We start from the raw sequence: 22,761 nt of genomic DNA, 5'->3' as shown, positions 1-22,761 counted from the left end.
AGTCTGGCTACATGTGACTGCAGCCCTCAAGCAATGCATTTGACTTGAAATCATCTGAAATTGCCTGCAACCACTCAGTTGCAGCAGTTTCTTAGAGACAAAGGACTGAAGGGTTATGAGAGGCAGACACAAGTGGAGTTGAAATCAGGGTCAGGTCAAGGATGATCTTATTAAATGGGGGAACCAAGCTCAAAGGCAGATGACCTACTTCTGCTCCTGTGTTATTATGAAGAGACTTATAGCAAATGCTGATTTTGCTTGTGAAAAGAGTGAAAAAAAATCTCCTGTTCACTTCAATCACTCCCTGTGGTAGTCTGTTCTGTTTTTGCCACTCTTTAATGAAGACCTTTCTCCTGAATTCTCTATTGCATTTCTTGGTGATTATCTATTTTGATGGTCTCCAATTATACTCTTCCCCACAAGCAAACATTTTCTATGTTAACACTTGGAAACTTTCAGACTTGTACACACCTTGAATAGGTGACGCCCACAACCTCCTCTTTTGAAGAAGAACTAGACCCGGCTCTTCTGAAAGGTATGGCCTCCCCCTACAGTTCAGTATCATCCTTTAAGCCTCTTTGGGTCTTCCTCACTGTCTGTTTCCTTTTAATAACAGTGACCAGGACCAAGTTAAAGGTTAAAGGATGATCTGATCAGAGTCTTCAAGATATGAACAGGAAAAGACAAAGTAGGTAAAGATAAACTACTCCCACTGGTTGGAGCTCTCGAACTAGGGCCAGACCACTCAGAGGAGATGTTGAGAAACACTTCTCCACAGGGTGGGAGAAGTTTTCTTTTGTCCATAAACAGCAGTTGATGCTGGATCAGTTATTAATTTTAAATCTGAGATAGACAATGTTTTGTAGCAAAGGTATTAAAGGATATGGGCCTAAGACAGGTATATAGAGTTAGGCCATAATCTCACTGAATAGCGATAGAACAAGCTCAAGGGCCTAAAGTTGGATTCAAGTTTTCCATCGCTTCCCTACTTTTCAAATGTAGAATTAGGGCCTTATGGCTTGATTTGGATTTTTTGAATGGCTGTATTGATCTTGTCAAACCCTTTTTGATTTGTGTTTCTATATTCTCATGTGCCTTCATATTTAGATTCTTTTTACTAATAATACCTGACCATTTTATTTTTATCATTAAAATGTGATACTTCATATTCATCTGTGCTGGAATTAATTACTAATTTTATGCAGTCGATGTTGAGCACTTGAGAGACACAAATGACATTCGGCAAATGATTCTCCAAACCTTTCATCCTGGGGGATTTAGTCTGATTGGGGTAAAATAATTAAATAAAACTAAGCAAGGTAATAAGTGACTCCGAAAATGAGCTATAAAACCTGCCACCATGATAAGGAAAATGGCCACGTCATCACTGTAAGTGTCGCTTGATGCAGACCAGGTTAATTCATTGCTCAAATATTTCTGTCTGATCTAATAGGACGGATTTTTTAAAAAAAACTAACTTGTAAGGGATGTCGGTTGCATTTCTTACATTTTGGAAACATGAGAGCTGGGAGATGTAATTCCCAACCTCAGCGACAAAGGATCAGGTGCATTGTGGCAAGGACAGAGCAAAATATCCACAGTTACATTCATACAGTAATACAGCATGGAAACAGGCCTTTCGGCCCACACTGACCATGGTGCCCATTCAGCTATTTCCAGTTGCCCACATTTGGTCCATATCGCTCTCAACTTTCTATTCCATTGTACCTGCTTCAACCACTTTCTCTGGCAGCCCATTCCAGATACATACCACTCTCTGTGTGAAGAAGTTGTCCCTCAGGTCCTCCTTAAATCTTTCCCTTCTCACCATAATCCAATGCCCTCTAGTTTTCAATTCCCCAACCCTGGGAAAAAGACTATCTGCATTCATCCTATCAATGCCCTTCATGATTTTATATACCTCAATAAGGTGTATTGTCCTATGTTCCAAGAAATAGAGTCCTATCTTGACCAACCTCTCCCAATAACTCAGGCCTACTTCTTCTGGCAACATCCTTGTAAATCTTCTTTCCAGATTAACTATGTCTTTCTATAACAGGGTGACCTAAGCTGTACACAGTACTCCAAGTGCAGCCTCCCCAACGACTTGTACAATTGTAACATAACATTCCAACTCCTATACTCAGTGCTTTGACCAGTGAAGGCCAGCATGCTAAATGTCGTCTTGACCACGCTATCTACCTGTGATGCTGCTTTCGATGAACAATTTCCTTCTACTCCGAGGTCCCTCTGTTCCACTCCTCATTAAATCCTACCTTGATTTGACTTTCCAAAGTGGAATACCTCACACTTCCCTTGTGTTGAATTCCATTTACCAGTCCCATGTGAATGAGCCTGAACTCCAAATCCTCAATTAACAGCATAAGAACTAGGATCAGGAAGATGCCAATCAGTCCCTTGAGCCTGCTCTGCCATGTACTCTGTAATATTTATACTCTGTTATAACAATAGATGCCAAAATTCCAATTACCCTCCATTTTCTGCATTCACAGAAACATTTCCAAAGTCTGTGGTATTTTCTGCAATTCATGCACACAGCCACCCAGATTCCTTACTGAGGTATTTTGAAGTTTCGAGCCCATTTAGACATGTTGCTTTTTTTCATTCTTCTGATAAAAATGGATATCACATATCCACAATAACTTCATCTGTCAAACTTTGGCCCATTGCCCTCACCCATCCATATCCATTTGTAAATTTCTTATTTCTTCCATGTATCTTACTTTCCCACTTATTTTAGTGTCATCTGCATATTTGGCCAATGAATGTTTTATCCCTGTATCCAAGTTACAGCTATAGATTGTAAAGATGAGGTGCAAAGACTGAGCCCGATAGTTGGCCACGAGTTGATATTTGCCAGCCAGAGTCTCTGTGTATTCTGTTGGTTAGTCAGTCCTCTCTCCAAACTTACATATTACCTCTAACCTGTGTGATCATTTTGTGATTCCTTCAGGTGCCTTCTGGAAGTCCAGAGATATGTAATAATTGATTCCAACAATTTCCCAATGGCACATGTTAAACTGACAGCTCTGTAGTTTGTTATTTTCTGCCTCCCTGCTTTTTTATATAATGGCTTTATATTAGCATTTCTTCAATCCACTGAAACAGGCCGAAGGGCCTGTTTCCCCACTGTAATGTAATCTAATCTAAAAAAAAGTTTCGGAAACTAGGGAGTTTTGAAATCATGCATTCACTGTGTCTGTTGCCGCTTCCTTTAAGACTTTAGGATGTAGGCCTTTAATCCCTTTTCTCCTTCAACTATTTATCCAGTTCTCATCTGAAGACTACGATTGAATTTTATGACGCAGTGCATTACAATTCCTAATCACTTGTTCTCTCAGAAAAAAAGCTTGGAATCAATAACCTGAAATCAGTGCCCTCTGACATCGACTTTTCAGCCATTGGGAAATAACACATGTCAGTACTTTATCCAGCACCTTCATGATTTTAACCAGCTTTGTTGGACTACCTCTTGGACTTCTCTGCTTCAAGAAGCACAACTTCAATTTTTCAATCCATCCCTTTCACTATAACTCCTCATCCCTGGAATCATTGCAGTGAATTTCTATTCTCAAAGTTATTGCATCCTTCCTCAAGTGTGTCCATAACATACGCTTAAATCAAACATTACTTTCATAGGATGAATCTCATACAGGAGTGTTACAACCTGTACACCAGAAAAGACCCTAAGATGTTGGAGATTCAGCCCGTTGAGTTTGCCTTGCCTTCAATGAGATCGTGACTGACCTGATAATTCACATCTCTATTTTCTTGTCTTTTTCCCATAATCCTTGATTCCCTTTCTGATTAAAAATCCATCTCAGCCTTGAATATACTTCATGATCCAACCTCGATAGCCCTCTAAGGCAAAGACGTCCACAGATTCACTACTGTCTGAGAGAAGAAATTCCTCATCTCTGACCCCTTAGTCTGAGACGATGCCTTCTGGAGATAGTGGTGTAGAGTTTGAATTCTCCTTTATGAATTTATTGCTGCAACCAAATGGAAGTCTTCTCCTGTAGGAACCCTTCACTAATCAGGACGAAGCATGATCATTAGTTTTCAGATTTCTGAGAGAGAGAGAGAAGTTACCTTCGTGTCTGTTCAAATCAAATTGATTTATTGTGCATGATCTCTCTCTTTGAAAGCACTGCAGGCATGGTGACCCCAGCCAAGTAACTTGTGTTCTTTGTAAATGTAACATTTTTCCTTGTTACAGGGAAGATACAGATTTGTCTAGTCAATTATATTCTGTATTCTTATTTTAAATAATTCACCTTTTGCTGTTGTATTTCTGCTTGCATCACAGACAATCGTGGAACTGGCTGAATCTGGGCACTTGGACCTGAGTATATTTTGCAGTACCTGTTTGGTAAGAGATAATCTGCTTTTTTTTATTTGGATTTCCTCTTTCAATCTTCACTTGCCTTTCTCGCTTTGAGCTTGAAATACTCTGTAATGGATTGGATTATGTAGATTCCTTACAGTATGGAACAGGCCCTTTGGCCCAACAAGTCCACACCGACCACCCCCTGAAGAGTAACCCACCTAGACCCATTCCCCTACCCTATATTTACCCCTGACTAATGCACCTAACAGTATGGGCATTTTAGCATGGCCAATTCACTGGACTTGCACATCTTTGGATTGTGGGAGGAAACCGGAGCACCCAAAGGAAATCCACGAAGACACTGGGAGAATGTGCAAACTCCACACAGACAGTCACCCGAGGTGAGAATCAAATCCGGGTCCCTAGCACTGTGAGGCAGCAGTGCTAACCACTAACCCACTGTGCCGCTCACTAAACAAAGCCAGGCCAGTATCCAATTGTAGGCTCTGTCTCAGTGTGCTTGTGAAATCAAATAAATAATTACAGTGTCGTTAGCTCACAAAGCTTTTTATAGATTTTGGTTTAATTACTTCACCTTAAGCAGGGAGCCAGCTACACATTAAATGTGTTTATGCTTGAAATTTGGATGTTTTGTCCATTACAAAAACAGATCAGAAGTGATTGTCAGGGCAAAATGTTGCCATTTCTTGAAGTCTGAAATAAATAGCATTGGTCCCAGTCTGTCATGTCCAACTAATGCTTCTGTCTCATAGGAAGCTGTTCATAATAAGCCCAGTACTTGAACTGTTTTGCTTACTCTCTCAGCCACAAAGTTTAGAGCAAAGAACAGGGGGGTATTGTAAATGGTGATTATGTTACTGCATCAGTAATCTAAAGGCCAGAAGTAAATACTCAGAAAACACAAGTTCAACTCCTTTGTTGGTAGCTGGAGAGTTTACATTGAATCAATTAATAAATCAGGAATAAACCGCTAACCTAAACAATGGAGATCCTGAAGCTAACCAGCTGGTTTGTGGTATCCATTCCTGGTCTGACCTGTGTTCGACTCCAGATCCAGAGTGACTAAATTCGTTAGGTTACTGCTGAGTAAATCTCTGAGTTGTTTTCAAGAGGATGGCTCACCATCGCAGCAAAAAATGCCAGTCTTACTACCAAAACTCACATCTCATAAATGAATAAATAAACCATCAACATTAGAAGTTTGTGACATGTATGCATCCAGTAGCTGCAAAAGCATTTATGTTCCTCCACAGCACAACGTGTTTCATAATGGCTTTGTGTTCTCTGCTCAGATCCAGAAACCTGTTCGGTCTAAGCATTGTGCTGTGTGCAACAGGTGCATTGCCAAGTTTGATCACCACTGTCCATGGGTTGGTAACTGTGTAGGTAAGACATGGCATTTATATTAGCCAAAAGCAATTCAGACAGTCTACATGGTCCAAACTGATACCACAGCTACAAGGTTAAGCAGCAGGAGAATGTGTAGAATGTACAGGACAGAATGTTGCCCTATCTGTGATACTCATCCATTCTCTCTGATTTTGCCTTAAGTATGTTTTCTAGTGTTCTCTTCAACTACTCTGTGAATTTCTCCTGAATTCCTTTTATTTTCAGCATTATCATATTCATGACCCCAACTCAAGCAAAAAGCAGTAAATGTTGCAAATCTGAAATGAAGCCAGGAAAGTGCTGCCCTAAGAGCCAGGTTAGGGAGCACCTGATAACATTGATGACCATATGTATGGGGTCCCTTCATTTAAAAGTCCTTCTGGAACTCAACATTTTGCTGATGTTTACCTGATCAAGCCTTTTCACAATTTTCAAAACTGCCTCACCTTCAAGAGAAAACGACCACGAAGTATTTAGACTTAACAGAAACAGAAGCAGGTCATTTAGCTCTTTGAACCTGTTCTGTCAGTAAGAAAGATCAAGACTGGACATCTGAACTTCACACGCTTGCTGAGTTTTGTATCTTTCAATATTTTTGAATTAGACAAGTCCATGAATCTCAATTTTAAATATAGAAAATGGGAGTTGGAGTAGGCCATTTGGCCCTTCAAGCCTGTACCATTCATTATGGTCATGATGATCATGCCATTCAGTACCCTATTTCCACTTTTCCCATGTATCTTTTGATTCCTTTAGCACCAAATGCTATGTCCAACTCCTTGAAATTGTACAATGCTTTGGCCTTGATCGCTTTCTGTAGTAGCAAATCCCATAGGCTCACCACTGTTTGTTTGGGTGAAGTCAGTTCTCCCCTTCTCAGTTCTAAATGGCCTACCCCCTATCCTTAGACTGAGATTCCTGGTTCTGGACTCCCTGGTGATCAGGAACACTTTTACTGTCTAGTTCTGTTAGAATGTTAAATGTTTCTGTGTGAATCAACTCATTTTTCTGAACTCCATGAATACATTTACCCCTAACTAACACATCCCTGAACACAATGGGCAATTTAGCAAGGCCAAATCACTTAAACTGCACATCTTTGGACTGTGAGATGAAACCAGAGCAGCTGGAAGAAACCCACACAGACATGGGGAGAATGTGCAAACTGCACACAGAGTGGCCCAAGACCGGAATCGAACCTGGGTCCCTGGTGCTGTGAGGCAGCAGTACTGAGCCACTGTGCCACTCCTTATTTTTGCATGTAAGGCATGCATTCAGCCCACTATACCTGTACTGATTCTTTGAAAGAGCTGTCGAATTAAACACAGTCGGTTTCCTTAACCCATAGAATTATCCCCACAGAATTTTTCTCACCTTACAAGTGTGGTTACGGTAACGTTGTAGTGGTGTTCCTTGAGTGATAATGGTGGGTCAGTCAGGCAAAAGATGAAAGTTGGGAGAAGATTTGTAGCTCGGGTGCTCGTTGTTGTGGTTCTGTTCGCCGAGCTGGGAATTTGTGTTGCAGACGTTTCGTTCCCTGTCTAGGTGACATCCTCAGTGCTTGGGAGCCTCCTGTGATGCGCTTCTGTGATGTTTCCTCCAGCATTTATAGTGGCTTGTCTCTGCCGCTTCCGGTTGTCAGTTCCAGCTGTCCGCTGCAGTGGCCGGTATATTGGGTCCAGGTCGATGTGCTTATTGATTGAATCTGTGGATGAGTGCCATGCCCCTAGGAATTTCCTGGCTGTTCTCTGTTTGGCTTGTCCTATAATAGTAGTGTTGTCCCAGTCAAACTCATGTTGCTTGTCATCTGCATGTGTGGCTACTAAGGATAGCTGGTAGTGTCGTTTCATGGCTAGTTGGTGTTCATGGATGCGGACCATTAGCTGTCTTCCTGTTTGTCCTGTGTAGTGTTTTGTGCAGTCCTTGCATGGGATTTTGTACACTACATTGGTTTTGCTCATGCTGGGTATCGGATCTTTCGTCCTGGTGAGTTGTTGTCTGAGAGTGGCTGTTGGTTTGTGTGCTGTTATGAGTCCTAGTGGTTGCAGTCGTCTGGCTGACAGTTCGGAAATACTCTTGATGTATGGTAATGTGGCTAGACCTTTGGGTTGTGGCATGTCCTCACTCCATTGTCTTCCCCTTAGGCATCTGTTGATGAAATTGCGGGGGGTATCCGTTTTTGGCGAATAGATTGTAGAGGTGTTCTTCTTGCTCTTTTTGCAGTTCTGGTGTGCTGCAGTGTGTTGTGGCCCTTTTGAACAGTGTCTTGATGCAACTTCTTTTGTGTGTGTTGGGGTGGTTGCTTTCGTAGTTCAGGACTTGGTCTGTGTGTGTGGCTTTCCTGTATACCTTTGTGGTGAATTCTCCGTTCGGTGTTCTCTGTACCATCACGTCTAGGAATGGGAGTTGGTTGTCCTTTTCTTCCTCTCTAGTGAATCGGATTCCTGTGAGTGTGGCGTTGATGACCCGGTGTGTGTTCTCTATTTCTATATTTTTAATGATTACAAAGGTGTCATCCACATATCTGACCCAGAGTTTGGGTTGAATTTGTGGTAAGCCTGTTTGTTCTAACCTTTGCATTACCGTTTCTGCTATGAGTCCAGAGATGGGTGAGCCCATGGGTGTGCTGTTGATTTGTTCATATATTTGGTTGTTGAATGTGAAGTGTGTTGTGAGGCACAGGTCCAGTAGTTTGAGTATGCTGTCTTTGTTGATAGGTTCAACGTCCTGTTGTCTGTTCTGTATTCTGGATTAGTGGTGCTGGAAGAGCACAGCAGTTCAGGCAGCATCCAAGGAGCTTCGAAATCGACGTTTCGGGCAAAAGCCCTTCATCAGGAATAAAGGCAGTGAGCCTGAAGCGTGGAGAGATAAGCTAGAGGAGGGTGGGGGTGGGGAGAAAGTAGCATAGAGTACAATGGGTGAGTGGGGGGAGGGGATGAAGTGATAGGTCAAGGAGGAGAGGGTGGAGTGGATAGGCGGAAAAGAAGATAGACAGGTAGGACAAGTCCGGACAAGTCATGGGGACAGTTACTGAGCTGGAAGTTTAGAACTAGGGTGAGGTGGGAGAAAGGGAAATGAGGAAACTGTTGAAGTCCACATTGATGCCCTGGGGTTGAAGTGTTCCGAGGCAGAAGATGAGGCGTTCTTCCTCCAGGCGTCTGGTGGTGAGGGAGCGGCGGTGAAGGAGGCCCAGGACCTCCATGTCCTCGGCAGAGTGGGAGGGGGAGTTGAAATGTTGGGCCACGGGGCGTTGTGGTTGATTGGTGCGGGTGTCCCGGAGATGTTCCCTAAAGCGCTCTGCTAGGAGGCGCCCAGTCTCCCGATGCGGTCTCCGCTACATTGGGAAGCAACGGATACAATAAATGATATTAGTGGATGTGCAAGTAAAACTTTGATGGATGTGGAAGGCTCCCTTTAGGGCCTTGGATAGAGGTGAGGGAGGAGGTGTGGGTGCAGGTTTTACAGTTCCTGCGGTGGCAGGGGAAAGTGCTAGGATTGGAGGGTGGATTGTTTGGGGGCATGGACCTGACCAGGTAGTCGCGGAGGGAACGGTCTTTGCGGAAGGCGGAAAGAGGTGGGGAGGGAAATATATCCCTGGGAGTGGGGTCTGTTTGGAGGTGGCGGAAATGTCGGCGGATGATTTGGTTTATGCGAAGGTTGGTAGGGTGGAAGGTGAGCACCAGGGGCGTTCTGTCCTTGTTAGGGTTGGAGGGGTGGGGTCTGAGGGCGGAGGTGCGGGATGTAGACGAGATGCGTTGGAGGGCATCTTTAACCACGTGGGAAGGGAAACTGCGATCTCTAAAGAAGGAGGCCACCTGGTGTGTTCTGTGGTGGAACTGGTCCTCCTGGGAGCAGATCCGGCGGAGGAATTGGAAATAGGGCTGGCATTTTTGCAAGAGGTAGGGTGGGAAGAGGTGTAATCCAGGTAACTGTGGGAGTTGGTGGGTTTGTAAAAAATGTCAGTGTCAAGTCGGTCGTCATTAATGGAGATGGAGAGGTCCAGGAAGGGGAGGGAGGTGTCAGAGATGGTCCAGGTAAATTTAAGGTCAGGGTGACCACCAGACGCCTGGAGGAAGAACGCCTCATCTTCCGCCTCGGAACACTTCAACCCCAGGGCATCAATGTGGACTTCAACAGTTTCCTCATTTCCCCTTCCCCCACCTCACCCTAGTTCTAAACTTCCAGCTCAGCACCGTCCCCATGATTTATCCGACTTGTCATACCTGCCTATCTCCTTTTCCACTTATCCACTCCACCCTCTCCTCCCTAACCTATCACCTTCATCCTCTCCCCCACTCACCCATTGTACTCTATGCTACTTTCTCCCCACCCCCACCCTCCTCTCGCTTATCTCTCCACACTTCAGGCTCACTGCCTTTATTCCTGATGAAGGGCTTTTGCCCGAAACATTGATTTCGAAACTACTTGGATGCTGCCTGAACTGCTGTGCTCTTCCAGCATCTGCAGTCATTGTTTTTACCTCGTTGATTTTAACCCTACTGCGAATCCTCTTGCAAGGATGCCTGCCTCGAAGAAGTTTTCCTCCTCTCTCTACAAGAATCTCAGGGAGTCCCTCTCCCACTGCAACTCCCAGGTCATTTCCTCTGCCCTGAAGCTCTTCAACCATGTCGTGAAACAAACTCGCTACCACAGCCACATTCGCTTCCTCAGTGCCTGCCTCCGTAACCAACTCATCCCACACGGACTCCGGACCACCTTTAAACCAGCAGAGTTCGGACCCGAACAGGACAAACAGTACAGATTACAGATTCAAAAACACCAGCAACAGTTCTCCTTCAAGATCCTCTGCTCCACGCTTGCAGCAATGCGCCGGCACCTAACCTCTCTCCAGTCAGCCCTGCCTCAGCTGAGGGCCACACACTCTCAGAATTGCAAAGGACCCACTCTGTCCTACATCCTCAGGAGAATTCATACTCTCAACAAACAGTATTTCAATTCCATCTCAAACATCAAAAAGTGTTAGTACAAACTTTTATCTACACACCTCCATAACCAACGCTCCTCAAACATTCCAGAAGATTCACCCCATGCTGCACCATTAACCATGCGGCTGGTGCAGCTGCCACCCCCACGCTGATTGATGATGTCACTTCCGCCCCCATCATGGCCACTCCCACAACCACTTCCACCCCTCACAATTCCTCATGCATCACACCTGACATCACTTCTGCCCTTCACATCATCGCTGATGCCACATGCTCAGTGACTTCCGCCACCCCGACTGCCGTGGTTACCACCACTTCCGCCCCCACCAGCGTCACTCACCTGCATTCTTCTGACATGCCCCCCCACAGACCCCACTGTCACTATCCCCACCCTCCAGAACCCCAAGGGGAACACTACCCCTGCTCATGACTCCACCCCCATTCCCCCCACCACCACACCCACTCCAGTTACAGGTTCTGCCCCCACTCCCAATTCTACACCCACACCAGATCCCAGCTCCCAGCCCTGCCGAGTTTTCACCATCCCCCCCAGACCTCCCCCTCACTGAGGACGAACGATCAGTCCTCAGCAAAGGACTCACCTTCATCCCCCTCCGTTCACGCATCAATGAATTTAATACACGCCGTGATGTCGAACAATTCTTCCGTCGCCTCCGCCTCCGAGCTTACTTTCACAATCAGGACGCCCGTCCACCTTCAGAGGACCCCTTCGCCCACCTCCAACACACTGCATCCACCTGGACACCCCGTGCTGGCCTATTACCTGCCCTCGACCTCTTCATTTCCAACTGCCGCCGGGACATTAAGCGCCTCAACCTGTCTACCTCCCTCCCCCACTCCAACCTCACCCTCACAACGCGCAGCCCTCCAATCCCTCTGCTCCAATCCCAACCTCACCATCAAGCCAGCGGATAAAGGGGGCGCAGTGGTAGTCTGGCGCACTGACCTCTACACTGCTGAAGCCAAACGTCAACTCGAGGACACCTCTTCCTACTGCCCCCTCGACCATGACCCCACCCCCCATCACCAAACCGTCATCTCCCATACCATACAGAACCTCATCACCTCAGGAGATCTCCCACCCACAGCTTCCAACCTCATAGTCCGGGAACCCCGCACTGCCCGGTTCTACCTCCTTCCCAAGATCCACAAGCCTGACCACCCTGGCCGACCCATTGTCTCAGCATTGCTCCTGCCCCACTGAACTCATCTCTACCTACCTCAACACTGTCCTATCCCCCCTAGTCCAGGAACTCCCCACATACATTCGAGACACCACCCATGCCCTCCACCTCCTCCAAGACTTCCGTTTCCCTGGCCCCCAACGCCTCATCTTCACCATGGATATCCAATCGCTCTACACCTCCATCCACCATGACCAGGGCCTCCAAGCCCTCGATTTTTTCCTCTCCAGACGTCCCCAACAGTACCCTTCCACCGACGCACTCATTCGTTTGGCCGAACTGGTCCTCACCCTTAACAATTTCTCCTTTGAATCCTCCCACATCCTCCAGACCAAACGGGTCGCCATGGGCACCCGTATGGGCCCCAGCTATGCCTGTCTCTTTGTTGGCTACGTAGAGCAGTTGATCTTCCATAATTACACCGGCACCACTCCCCACCTCTTCCTCCGCTACATTGATGACTGCATTGGCGCCACCTCATGCTCCCGCGAGGAGGTTGAGCAATTCATCAACTTCACCAACACATTCCACCCTGACCTTAAATTTATCTGGACCATCTCTGACACCTCCCTCCCCTTCCTGGACCTCTCCATCTCCATTAATGACGACTGATTTGACACTGACATTTTTTACAAACCCACCGACTCCCACAGTTACCTGGATTACACCTCTTCCCACCCTACCTCTTGCAAAAATGCCATCCCGTATTCCCAATTCCTCTGCCTCCACCGTATCTGCTCCCAGGAGGACCAGTTCCACCACAGAACACACCAGACGGCCTCCTTCTTTAGAGACCGCAGTTCCCCTTCCCACGTGGTTAAAGATGCCCTCCAACGCATCTCGTCCACATCCCGCACCTCCGCCCTCAGACCCCACCCCTCCAACCCTAACAAGGACAGAACGCCCCTGGTGCTCACCTTCCACCCTACCAACCTTCGCATAAACCAAATCATCCGCTGACATTTCCGCCACCTCCAAACAGACCCCACTCCCAGGGATATATTTCCCTCCCCACCCCTTTCCACCTTCCGCAAAGACCGTTCCCTCCACGACTACCTGGTCAGGTCCACCCTCCCATCCTGGCACTTTCCCCTGCCACCACAGGAACTGTAAAACCTGCGCCCACACCTCCTCCCTCACCTCTATCCAAGGCCCTAAAGGAGCCTTCCACATCCATCAAGGTTTTACTTGCACATCCACTAATATCATTTATTGTATCCGTTGCTCCCGATGCAGTCTCCTCTACATTGGGGAGACTGGGCGCCTCCTAGCAGAGCATTTTAGGGAACATCTCCGGGACACCCGCACCAATCAACCACACCGCCCCGTGGCCCAACATTTCAACTCCCCCTCCCACTCTGCCGAGGACATGGAGGTCCTGGGCCTCCTTCACTCCCGCTCCCTCACCACCAGACGCCTGGAGGAAGAACGCCTCATCTTCTGCCTCAGAACACTTCAACCCCAGGGCATCAATGTGGACTTCAACAGCTTCCTCATTTCCCCTTCCCCCACCTCACCCTAGTTCTAAACTTCCAGCTCAGTAACTGTCCCCATCACTTGTCCGGACTTGTCCTCCCTGCCAATCTCCTTTGCCACCTATCCACTCCACCCTCTCCTCCCTGACCTCTCACCTTCATCCCCTCCCCCACTCACCCATTGTACTCTATGCTACTTTCTCCCCACCCCCACCCTCCTTTAGCTTATCTCTCCACGGTTCCAGCTCACTGCCTTTCTTCCTGATGAAGGGCTTTTGCCCGAAACGTCGATTTCGAAGCTACTTGGATGCTGCCTGAACTGCTGTGCTCCTTCAGCACCACTAATCCAGAATCTGGTTTCCAGCATCTGCAATCGTTGTTTTTACCTGTCTGTTCTGTATGTCCAGCAGGTTGGCTATTGTTTCTCTGGCTAGGGTTTTGTCGATAGAGGTGAACAGTGCCGTTACATCGAATGCGACCATAGTTTCTTCCTTGTCTATGTGTATATTTCTGATGATGTCCAAGAATTCCTGTGTCGATTGTATAGATTGTCTGGATCCGCTGATCAGGTGTTTCAGTTTCTGTTGTAGTTCTTTAGCCAGTTTGTGTGATGGTGTCCCTGGTAGTGATACTATGGGTCTGAGTGGGATGTTTGGTTTGTGCACTTTGGGTAGTTCATAGAATCTGGGGGTGGTGTTGCTTTCAGGTTTCATTCTCTGTGGGTCAAACCTGGTTATCTGTCCGTTTTTTTTGTAGATTCCTCAGTGTGTTGTTTACCCTATTGGTGAGCTGTGGGGTGGGGTCAAACACCCTCTTTTGGTAGGTGTTGGTACCTGCAAGTAGTTGTTGCGCTTTCTGGATGTAGTCTGCTTTGTTCAGGATGACCGTCATTCTGCCTTTGTCTGCTGGTAGTATGATTATGTTCTTATTGTTTCTTAGTGCTTTTAGTGCTTCCCTCTCCTTGGTGTTGAGTTTATGTGTTTGTCCTTTCCTTGTTATCAGGGGGACGATACTTTGTCTCACTGTTTGTTGTGTCTCTTCTGTCAGTCCATTGTTCCTGAGTGTGCATTCTAGTGCTGCTAGGAAGTCTGCTGTCTTGGCGTTCCTGTGGTTATAATTGAGTCCCTTGGCCAGTATTGTTCTTTCCGTGTCTGTGAGCTGTCTGTGGGAGAGGTTTCTAATCCAGGAGTGTGTTGTGGTGTCCTCTCTGTTGTGTGTTAGTTTGGCCATTTTTTCTTTTAGTGCCGTTTTTTTGCGCTATGTGATCCTGTTCCATCCTGTGGTGACGGCCTGTTCTATGGTCCGGGTCCATTCCTGATTGGTAGAATATACCGGCCACTGTAGCAGACAGCTGGAACTGACAACTGGAAGTGGAGATTCAAACCACTACAAATGCCGGAGGAAAGATCACAGAAGCACTTCACAGGAGGCTCCCAAGCACTGAGGATGTCACAGAAACAGGGGACGAAACGTCTGCAACACAAATTCCCAGCTCGGCGAACAGAACCACAACAAAAGATGAAACTTCAGAATTGACAATTTGTGAACTTAAATTCAGATAGTTAGATATTAATCGAGGATAACAACCAACTTTCATGAATCTAGCAGAATACTGTGAAAGCCCAACTCGTTCGTTTACATTCTTTAAGTAAGAAAATCTGATGTCCTTAACTGGTCTGGCCCATGTGTGACTCCAGACTCTCAGCATCTTAACTGCCCTTTGAAATAGTGAAGTAAACCTGATTGGTGTTTTAAACTGCTGCAGAATGTAACTTGAACACTGTGGCAACAATACTAAAACTATTCAAGAAAATAGCCCATTAGCATATTCTCAAAGGCAGCTCAGGGTAGAGAATACACATCAGCCTAACTGGTAATGACCACATTTGTGAATAATGATGCTACTTTTTTGATTTTTCTATTTTTAATCATGGCAGCGTTTTAATTTTTATCATTTGCTTAATGAAACAGCAATTCCTAAAGATTGTCTTTTGGCTGGATTTACAAGTGAATGTTTTCTGTCTATTCCAGGAGCAGGGAACCACAGATATTTCATTGGATACCTGTTCTTCTTATTAGGCATGATCATTTGGATGATTTATGGCTGTTTTTTATGTAAGTAAAACATACTAACTTGAATGTGTGTTGCTTCCTATCATTTTTATAAGATTCTTGTAGTTAGTTATCTTTTTCTTTTAGATTGGAGCATCCACTGTGAGACTAACTATCCAAAAGATGGATTCTGGACATACATCACGGAAATTGCAAGCTGCTCTCCGTGGGTTTTCTGGATGTTTCTGAACAGTCTCTTTCACTTCTTGTGGGTTGCTGTGTTACTCATGTGTCAGATGTATCAGGTAAGCAGGAAAGTCTGTTTTTGTTCCTTTCCCAAATTTCAGATAATTTAAGATTACAGCCACTTTCTGACTTTCGGGCATTGTTTCCAATAGCTCTGTTTACTCTTCAGTGTTCTCCCTGCCACTGATATTCTTCCCCCATCTCCACAAGGCAATCCTCAACAAGGCAAACATAGACTGTTCGGTCCCCATAACTGGGTTAAATCCTGGCACTCTAATCTTCGGGAGCACTCACCACACAAACTGCAACGCTTCAAAAAAGCAAGTTCTAAACACCTTCTGAAGAGGCACCTGGAGATGTGGAATAACTGACATTGATGCCGATATCCCATTAGTGAATTTTTAAGAATTGTGAGGTTTAGTAACATGAATAATTTTGTGCTAGCTCCCAGATAAGGGCAGCACAGCGGCTCAGTGGTTAGCACCGCTGCCTCACAGCACCAGGGAGCTGGGTTCGATTCCACCTTCAGGTGACTGTCTGTATGGAGTTTGCATGTTCTCCCCATGTCTTGTGTAGGTTTCCTCCGGGTGCTTCTGTTTCCTCCCAAAGATGTGCAGGCTAGGTGGGTTAGCCATGGTAAATGTGAGGTTATGAGTGTAGGGTAGGGGGCTGGGTTTGGTTGGGATCCTCTTTGAGGGTCGATGCAGGTTCAGTGGGCCAAATGCTCTCTTTTTGCGTTGTAGGGATTCTAGAATTCCAAGATTCTAAGACCTTACAAAACAAAACCAAAAGAACTGCGGATGCTGTTAATCAGAAACAAAAACAGTAATTGCTGCAAAAGCTCAGCAGGTCTGGCAGCATTTGTGAAGAAACATCAGAGTTAATGTTTTGGGTACAGTGACCCTTCCTCAGAACTGATGGCAAAAATGTCAGTTAATATGCAGAACATAGGGTAGGGGGAGGGGGTAAGGAGTAAATGATAGGTGAGGATAGACCCCAAAGAGAGAGAAGGCAGTTGGACAGACAAAGGAGTGGCTGACTGTTAATGTCGACTGTTCGTGGCTAACAATGGGTAATGTGTGATGGCAGACTATGTAATAACAAGGTGGGGTTGGGAGCTAGAGATAGGTAGTTCTGGCCATAAAATTATTGAACTTCATATTAAGTCTGGAGGGGTCGCCAAGTGGAAAATGAGATGCTGTTCATTATTATTGTGCTGAGCTTCTCTGGAACACTGCAGCAAGCCTGAGACAGAGATGTTGGCCAGGGAACAGGGTGGGGTATTAAAGTGGCAGGCAACTGGAAGCTCAGGGTCTTTTTTGCAGGCAGAACGTAGCTGTACCCGTACCCATTCTGTTTCTGTCAAAAATAATGATGGGTCACTCCTTCATGGATATAAAGCATTCTTTTTATAAAGTCAAAGTTTCCTCAAGACTCACATTTAAAATCTTGTCTAGGCAATGTTTTATCTTGCCAAATTCAATTGCGGTAACATTATTCAGTACATTGCAAGAAACTCCCTTCAGCAGTTGAGAACCACAACTCCAAATCCAAATGAATTACTCCAAAACGGGTTGATTGGAATTATGAACAGGAATAGTCCATTTGGCCCATTAAGCCTCCTACACTATTCAATAAGATAATCACTGATCTGGTTTTGGTCTCGGCTACACTTTCCTGTCTGTGTCCCATAATCTTTGACTGCCTTGTCTGTCAAAAATCTATCTATCCTTTGCCATGTCTTACAGTTAAAAGCTCTGTGTAAATGTAACTTGTTACATTATTTAAATTTTAAGGTCTGAGAAAGCTGCATTTGCTGATACCAGTGCATGCTGTGCACAGTTTTAAACCATGTGCACATACAAACGATTTCAAGGAGCTCACTACCTGGGAGGAGAGTGTGGCACCTAGACCTGGTAGAGAACCAGGAGAATGGGGGCAAATGCAGGAGGAGGGGGAACACCACGTATCTGATCCTGAGCTCTTCCTGACATCCTGCCTCTTCACCCGCCCGCCACCATTCCCGCCCCTCCTGGGCCTCCTTTACTCTGGGGGATTCCCAATCTGACTGTCCTGCATTACCACTGAACTCATTTGACCAGAATTAGGATGGGATCATGGCTGACCTGACGTTCCTCATGCCTACTTTCCTGCGTTTTCCCCATAACACTCGATTTCCCGAATGACCAAGAATCTATCTCTCTCGGCCTTAACTATAAACAAGATCCCTGCCCCCACAGTTCTCTGTGGCAAAGATTTCCAAAGACTGATAACCCTTTGAGAGAAGAAATTCTTCCTCATCTCAGTTTTAAATTGGTGCTGCTTCACTTTGAGACTCTGTTCCTAGATTTTCCCATGAGAAGAAATTTCCTCTCAGCAGTTATCTTGTCAAGCCCGTTAAGAATCCTGTATATTTCAATGAAATCACCTCTCATTCTTCTAAACTCCAGTGAGTAGAGTCCTAACCTGTTTAGCTTTTGCTCATAAGCCAATCCCAGTGAACCTACCCTGACCTGCCTGCAAGGAAATGGTATCTTTCCTGAAATAAGGGAGCCAAAGCTCCAGATGTGCTCTCACCTGAACCTTGTGACAGTTGCAATTAGCCTTCCCTACTCTTACACCATTTTATAGCATGTGCACTTCCCCAGGCAGTGCTGCATTTGCCTTTGAGATCGTGCAGAAATGGTATGTGGTGATGTATTTTAATTCGAACTGTCTGCACATGCATTCCCAAATTAGTGCTCAAGTGTAGTTAACAGGTGCCAGCAAACACTGCCACCTGAGAATAGTTCCTAATACACAAAACATGCAGGCATTTTAATTAAACTTGAGAGCAGTCACCTCTTCTTATTTTGTAATGTTAATTGATTTATTTTTGATTTGAAGATTGCTTGCCTTGGAATAACTACAAATGAAAGGATGAATGCAAGACGCTACAAGCACTTTAAAGTTACAACAACCACTATTGAAAGTCCCTTCAAGTGAGTAACTGTGTGAATACTAACACTGCATTTCAGATGTATTGAACTGAGATTCCAATAGCTATTCAGTGAATAAAGTAGTCAGTTAGAGGTCTTACTTTTAGTTTGTGCACCTTTTCAAATCGATGTTTTAAATAATTTCCCACTGGGAGATAATCACACTTAAAGGCTTAACAGTCTGGGAATCTAGAAAAAAGAAAAATGCACTCCTTTAAGTTATGGAAGAGTTAACGGGGAAGACATTTCTACTTGTGGAAGTGCTTAAAGGTTCGGGACCATCAATAAAAGACAGTCACTAATAAATCACTTGGGAATTCAGGAGAAGCTTCTTTATTCAAAGAATATGAAGCTTGCTCCCCCAGGGAGTGGTTCAGGTAAATCCTGTCAGTACGTTTAAGAGGAAACTGGATAAATACTTGAAAGTGAAAGAAACAAAGAGAGATGCTACTGGGCTGAGATGAAGAGGGGAAGGAGGAGGCTTGTGAACAAACCTGTCATAAATCATAGTAACTTGGATGCATTCAGATGTTTAACTTTTTTCTCCTGTTTCTTTGCTCCATCAGCCATGGTTGCATTAGGAATATCATAGACTTCTTTGAATTTAGATGTTTTGGCCTCTTTCGCCCCGTGATGGTGGACTGGACACATCAGTATACAATAGACTATGACCAGACATCAGGGAGCGGTTATCAGCTGGTGTAGTGGGTCCCATACCCATAGGCTGGATCAATTCACCATCACCCTTCGAACTGGTGCCTGACACGTTTCCTTCATTTCCTTCTCTGAAATCAACAGAACAATATGTTGCTGAGGGGGAGGTGACAACCTGTGGTCCTTACATCATGATCCGTCACATCCAAACATTAAACAGGGACAGTTTTGCTGCCTGTTTCTTCTCCCTGTTGTGATCAAACTGTGGTAGAAGTGGATGGCTGAAAGGGACTCCTTATTCAAAAGAAATACAGACTGCTTTTCACAGGAATTCGCTTTTAACATAACATTGTGTGCTGTGGTTACAATGTCAGAGGAACAATCAAGTATGAATTCTGGAACCCCAATTCTGTTCCATTTGCTCGAGAAGCTGAATTCAAAATTTGTCGTACTCATCAGGAACATGTAGAAACGCATCTGTGTGATTGTGCTGCTTGTTATGCATTAAACACTATTTACATGGTACTTTCAGTTGCACTGCAGAATGCCAGAAATCGATTAGTCAAGGTTATGCGCAGAGGTAACATCTAAAATCCGTTTGTATCAGCTGTTCACTTAACAAAATACTTTCTATCTTTTAATCATGATTTTACGGAATGAGTCACTGTCCATTTGGCATTTCTGGACAACTAGATGTTAATAATCATTGACAAGAAAGTCATGAGCATGCAGCTCAGTGCTGTCAGTCTCACTCTCGTGGTCTTTAATTAGTTGAGTTTGCTCAATTCTAAAGCAGGCTGCTCAGCAATAAGTGTCAGAAATGTCTGTTTTGATGGGGTTTGAGACTGAGGGCAAGAGGAAAAATTTGCATCATCCATCTCTCCACTTGGAAGGCATCTTCTGCAGGTTGGTCATGGAATCTGCTGTGCCAGCCATGGAGCGAGATAGGTTTTTTTTATCAGCCTTGCTGCCTGAACAGTTCAGGATGATTGGCTCAGGCAGAGAGGGCGACTGGAGTGAAAAACCACATCGTGGAGAAGAACTGCAATGCATTTTTATAGCTTTTTGCATTTAGTCACAATTGTCCATCCACTGCTTTCTGCATACTCATGTTTATACAGACAGTTGAAAGTTTAGTCAAGTAACAAGCTCAAGAAACCTGTGCAAAATGCAAATTAAATTAGCTCCTGGAGCCAGTGTAAAGATTGGTTGTATCTGTATATAAATTATTTATCAACTAGTTTTACCGTGTGTAATTTTGTCAGTGTTAGTTTGGAGCTATGAACTTAACTTTCAACTCCATAAGGAAAAAATGAAGTGTAGGAATGTAGTTCATTTGCTTCTGGTGGTGCTGCTGCTGCTGTTCAGAACTAATCAACCATTGAATTCACTGCATGTCGGATGCTTTGCAAAAATAACGAAAAAGAAATGGCAGCTCCCTCGATTGTAGGACATAAAACATTGCAACAGTTAACAATTAAGTGTTATTTCACCATCTTCCCCTTCGTGGGAAGATCAGTCAATTTGTAAATAGTCAGTGTCCTGTGTTTGCAAAGTCCAAGAACTTTCAGTAGCTGTTTATTTCATAGTGGAGCCCACACATAGTTTGTAAGCAATGTACCAGATATCAAGACTTGCAGTATTGTAATATTAGTCAACTTGAATGTTTATCAGGTTTTTTAAAAAAGCAAGACTACTTTCTCTTTGTCATTAATTGGAGCATATTGCAGGTTTGTCTTCACATGGAATATAATATCGCATTGTCTAAGCTCTTTGAGAAACAGGACTGCAACATGTGGGAGTCCATCTGACACTCTGTTTGACTAGCTGCAATGAGAATGAGGACCAAGCAAGGATTAAAAATAGTCCAAGATGAGTTGCTACTGATTTCAATTCTGCCAGCTCCAGAGAAGAGTTTCACCCCCTTTTAAAGTTTAGAACACTGGCATTTATCTGAATTATTTTTCCTTTGTACTTTGACTTTTGAATAACCTGTTATATTCACCCTCACTCTAAATTCTACAGTCCCTACTCAGGCCAGTTTATTTTTAGTTGTGTGTGTGTGTATTGGAGTTTCGTACTCGCAATTAGTACGAGTTTTACATTTCAGTAATACTTGGGCGACACTATATCCTGCAAATTGTGAATGTTGTTTTGTTTTTGTATGACATTATTTATAACTGTGCCAAGTGTTTTGTTTTGCTAAAATCCAGACCCTTTATGTACAATGTGGAGGACAAAATATATGACTGTAAAATTAAAGCTGGCTGTTCTTCCAATGGTGGGATTGGGTTGTCAAAATTTTGTAAATTATTGAACTAATAAATCAACTGCATCCAGTCATTCATTGCTATCAAATATGACCTGCTACTGCAAGGTGTTTTTTTTTGTGTGATTGCAGTCTGTTGCTGTTTATATCCATTGTCAATCCTTTTTAGTCAGCTGCTCGTTTGTAAATGGCCTCTAATTACTGAACCTAGTCAAGAATTATTTTGCAGATTTTTAACTTATTTTTGCATGATTTCAACATTTATCTGTCACTTTGGTTGGAACTTCTGTCTCACTTTCACACAAGCAACTGGAGCACGAAAGGTCTCGTACGTGGCAAGTACAAGGACTCCATCGGACCCTGTGACCACTCGGGCTAAAGGCCATAAACCAACCTCTGCCACCTCCCTTAACCACAACTGGAGCTAGTTAGTAAGTTTGCAGATGTTGCCAAATTGAGGATATAGTGATACAGCGAAGAAAGTTACCTCCGATTACAACGGGATTCGATTAGATTACTTACAGTGTGGAAACAGACCCTTTGGCCCAACAAGTCCACACCGACCCGCCGGAGCGCAACCCACCCAGACCCATTCCCCTACATTTACCCCTTCACCTAACCACTACGGGCAATTTAGCATGGCCAATTCACCTAAGCTGCACATTTTTGGACTGTGGGAGGAAACCCATGCACACACTGGGAGAATGTGCAAACTCCACACAATCAGTCACCTGAGGCGGGAATTGAACCCAGATCTCTGGCGCTGTGAGGCAGCAATGCTAACCACCATGCCGCCCTTGATCAGATGGGCCAATGGGCTGAGGAGTGGCAAATGGAGTTTAATATAGATAAATGCGAGGTGCTGTATTTTGGAAAAGCTAATCTGAGCAGGACGTATACACTTAATGGTAAGATCCTAAGGAGTTACTGAACAAAAAGACCTTGGAGCGCAAGTTCGTAATTTCTTGAAAGTAGAGTTGCAGGGATTTAGGATAGTGAAGAAGGCATTTGGTATGCTTTTCTTTATTGGTCAGAGCATTGAGTGTCGGAGTTAGGATGTCAAGTTGCGGCTGTACAGGAAATTGGTTAGGCTGCTTTCGAGATATTGTGTTTGTTTAGGCCACTTTTGGAATATTGTGGGAAATTCTGGTCTCCTTCCTATCAGAAGGATATTG

The 22,761-nt window shown here is 44.6% G+C and overlaps 1 protein-coding gene across 1 annotated transcript in view; it reads left to right on the top strand.

Annotated features, from left to right (window-relative positions):
* The window catches only part of zdhhc17 (zDHHC palmitoyltransferase 17), a 152,474-nt gene extending 130,797 nt beyond the window's left edge, over nt 1-21,677 (top strand). The window contains exons 12-17 of the mRNA XM_072552062.1: nt 4,331-4,393; nt 5,665-5,758; nt 15,419-15,502; nt 15,587-15,744; nt 18,572-18,666; nt 19,230-21,677. Coding sequence (XP_072408163.1) covers nt 4,331-4,393; nt 5,665-5,758; nt 15,419-15,502; nt 15,587-15,744; nt 18,572-18,666; nt 19,230-19,368 — 633 coding nt within the window. The 3' untranslated portion in view covers nt 19,369-21,677. The remainder of the gene's footprint in view (nt 1-4,330; nt 4,394-5,664; nt 5,759-15,418; nt 15,503-15,586; nt 15,745-18,571; nt 18,667-19,229) is intronic.
* Nucleotides 21,678-22,761: the final 1,084 nt, after the last annotated feature.

This window comes from Chiloscyllium punctatum, chromosome 32 (assembly GCF_047496795.1).
Source record: "Chiloscyllium punctatum isolate Juve2018m chromosome 32, sChiPun1.3, whole genome shotgun sequence".
NCBI lineage: Eukaryota > Metazoa > Chordata > Chondrichthyes > Orectolobiformes > Hemiscylliidae > Chiloscyllium > Chiloscyllium punctatum.
The sequence above is the reverse complement of the archived record's forward strand: the minus strand, read 5'-3'. Positions and strand labels throughout refer to the sequence as shown.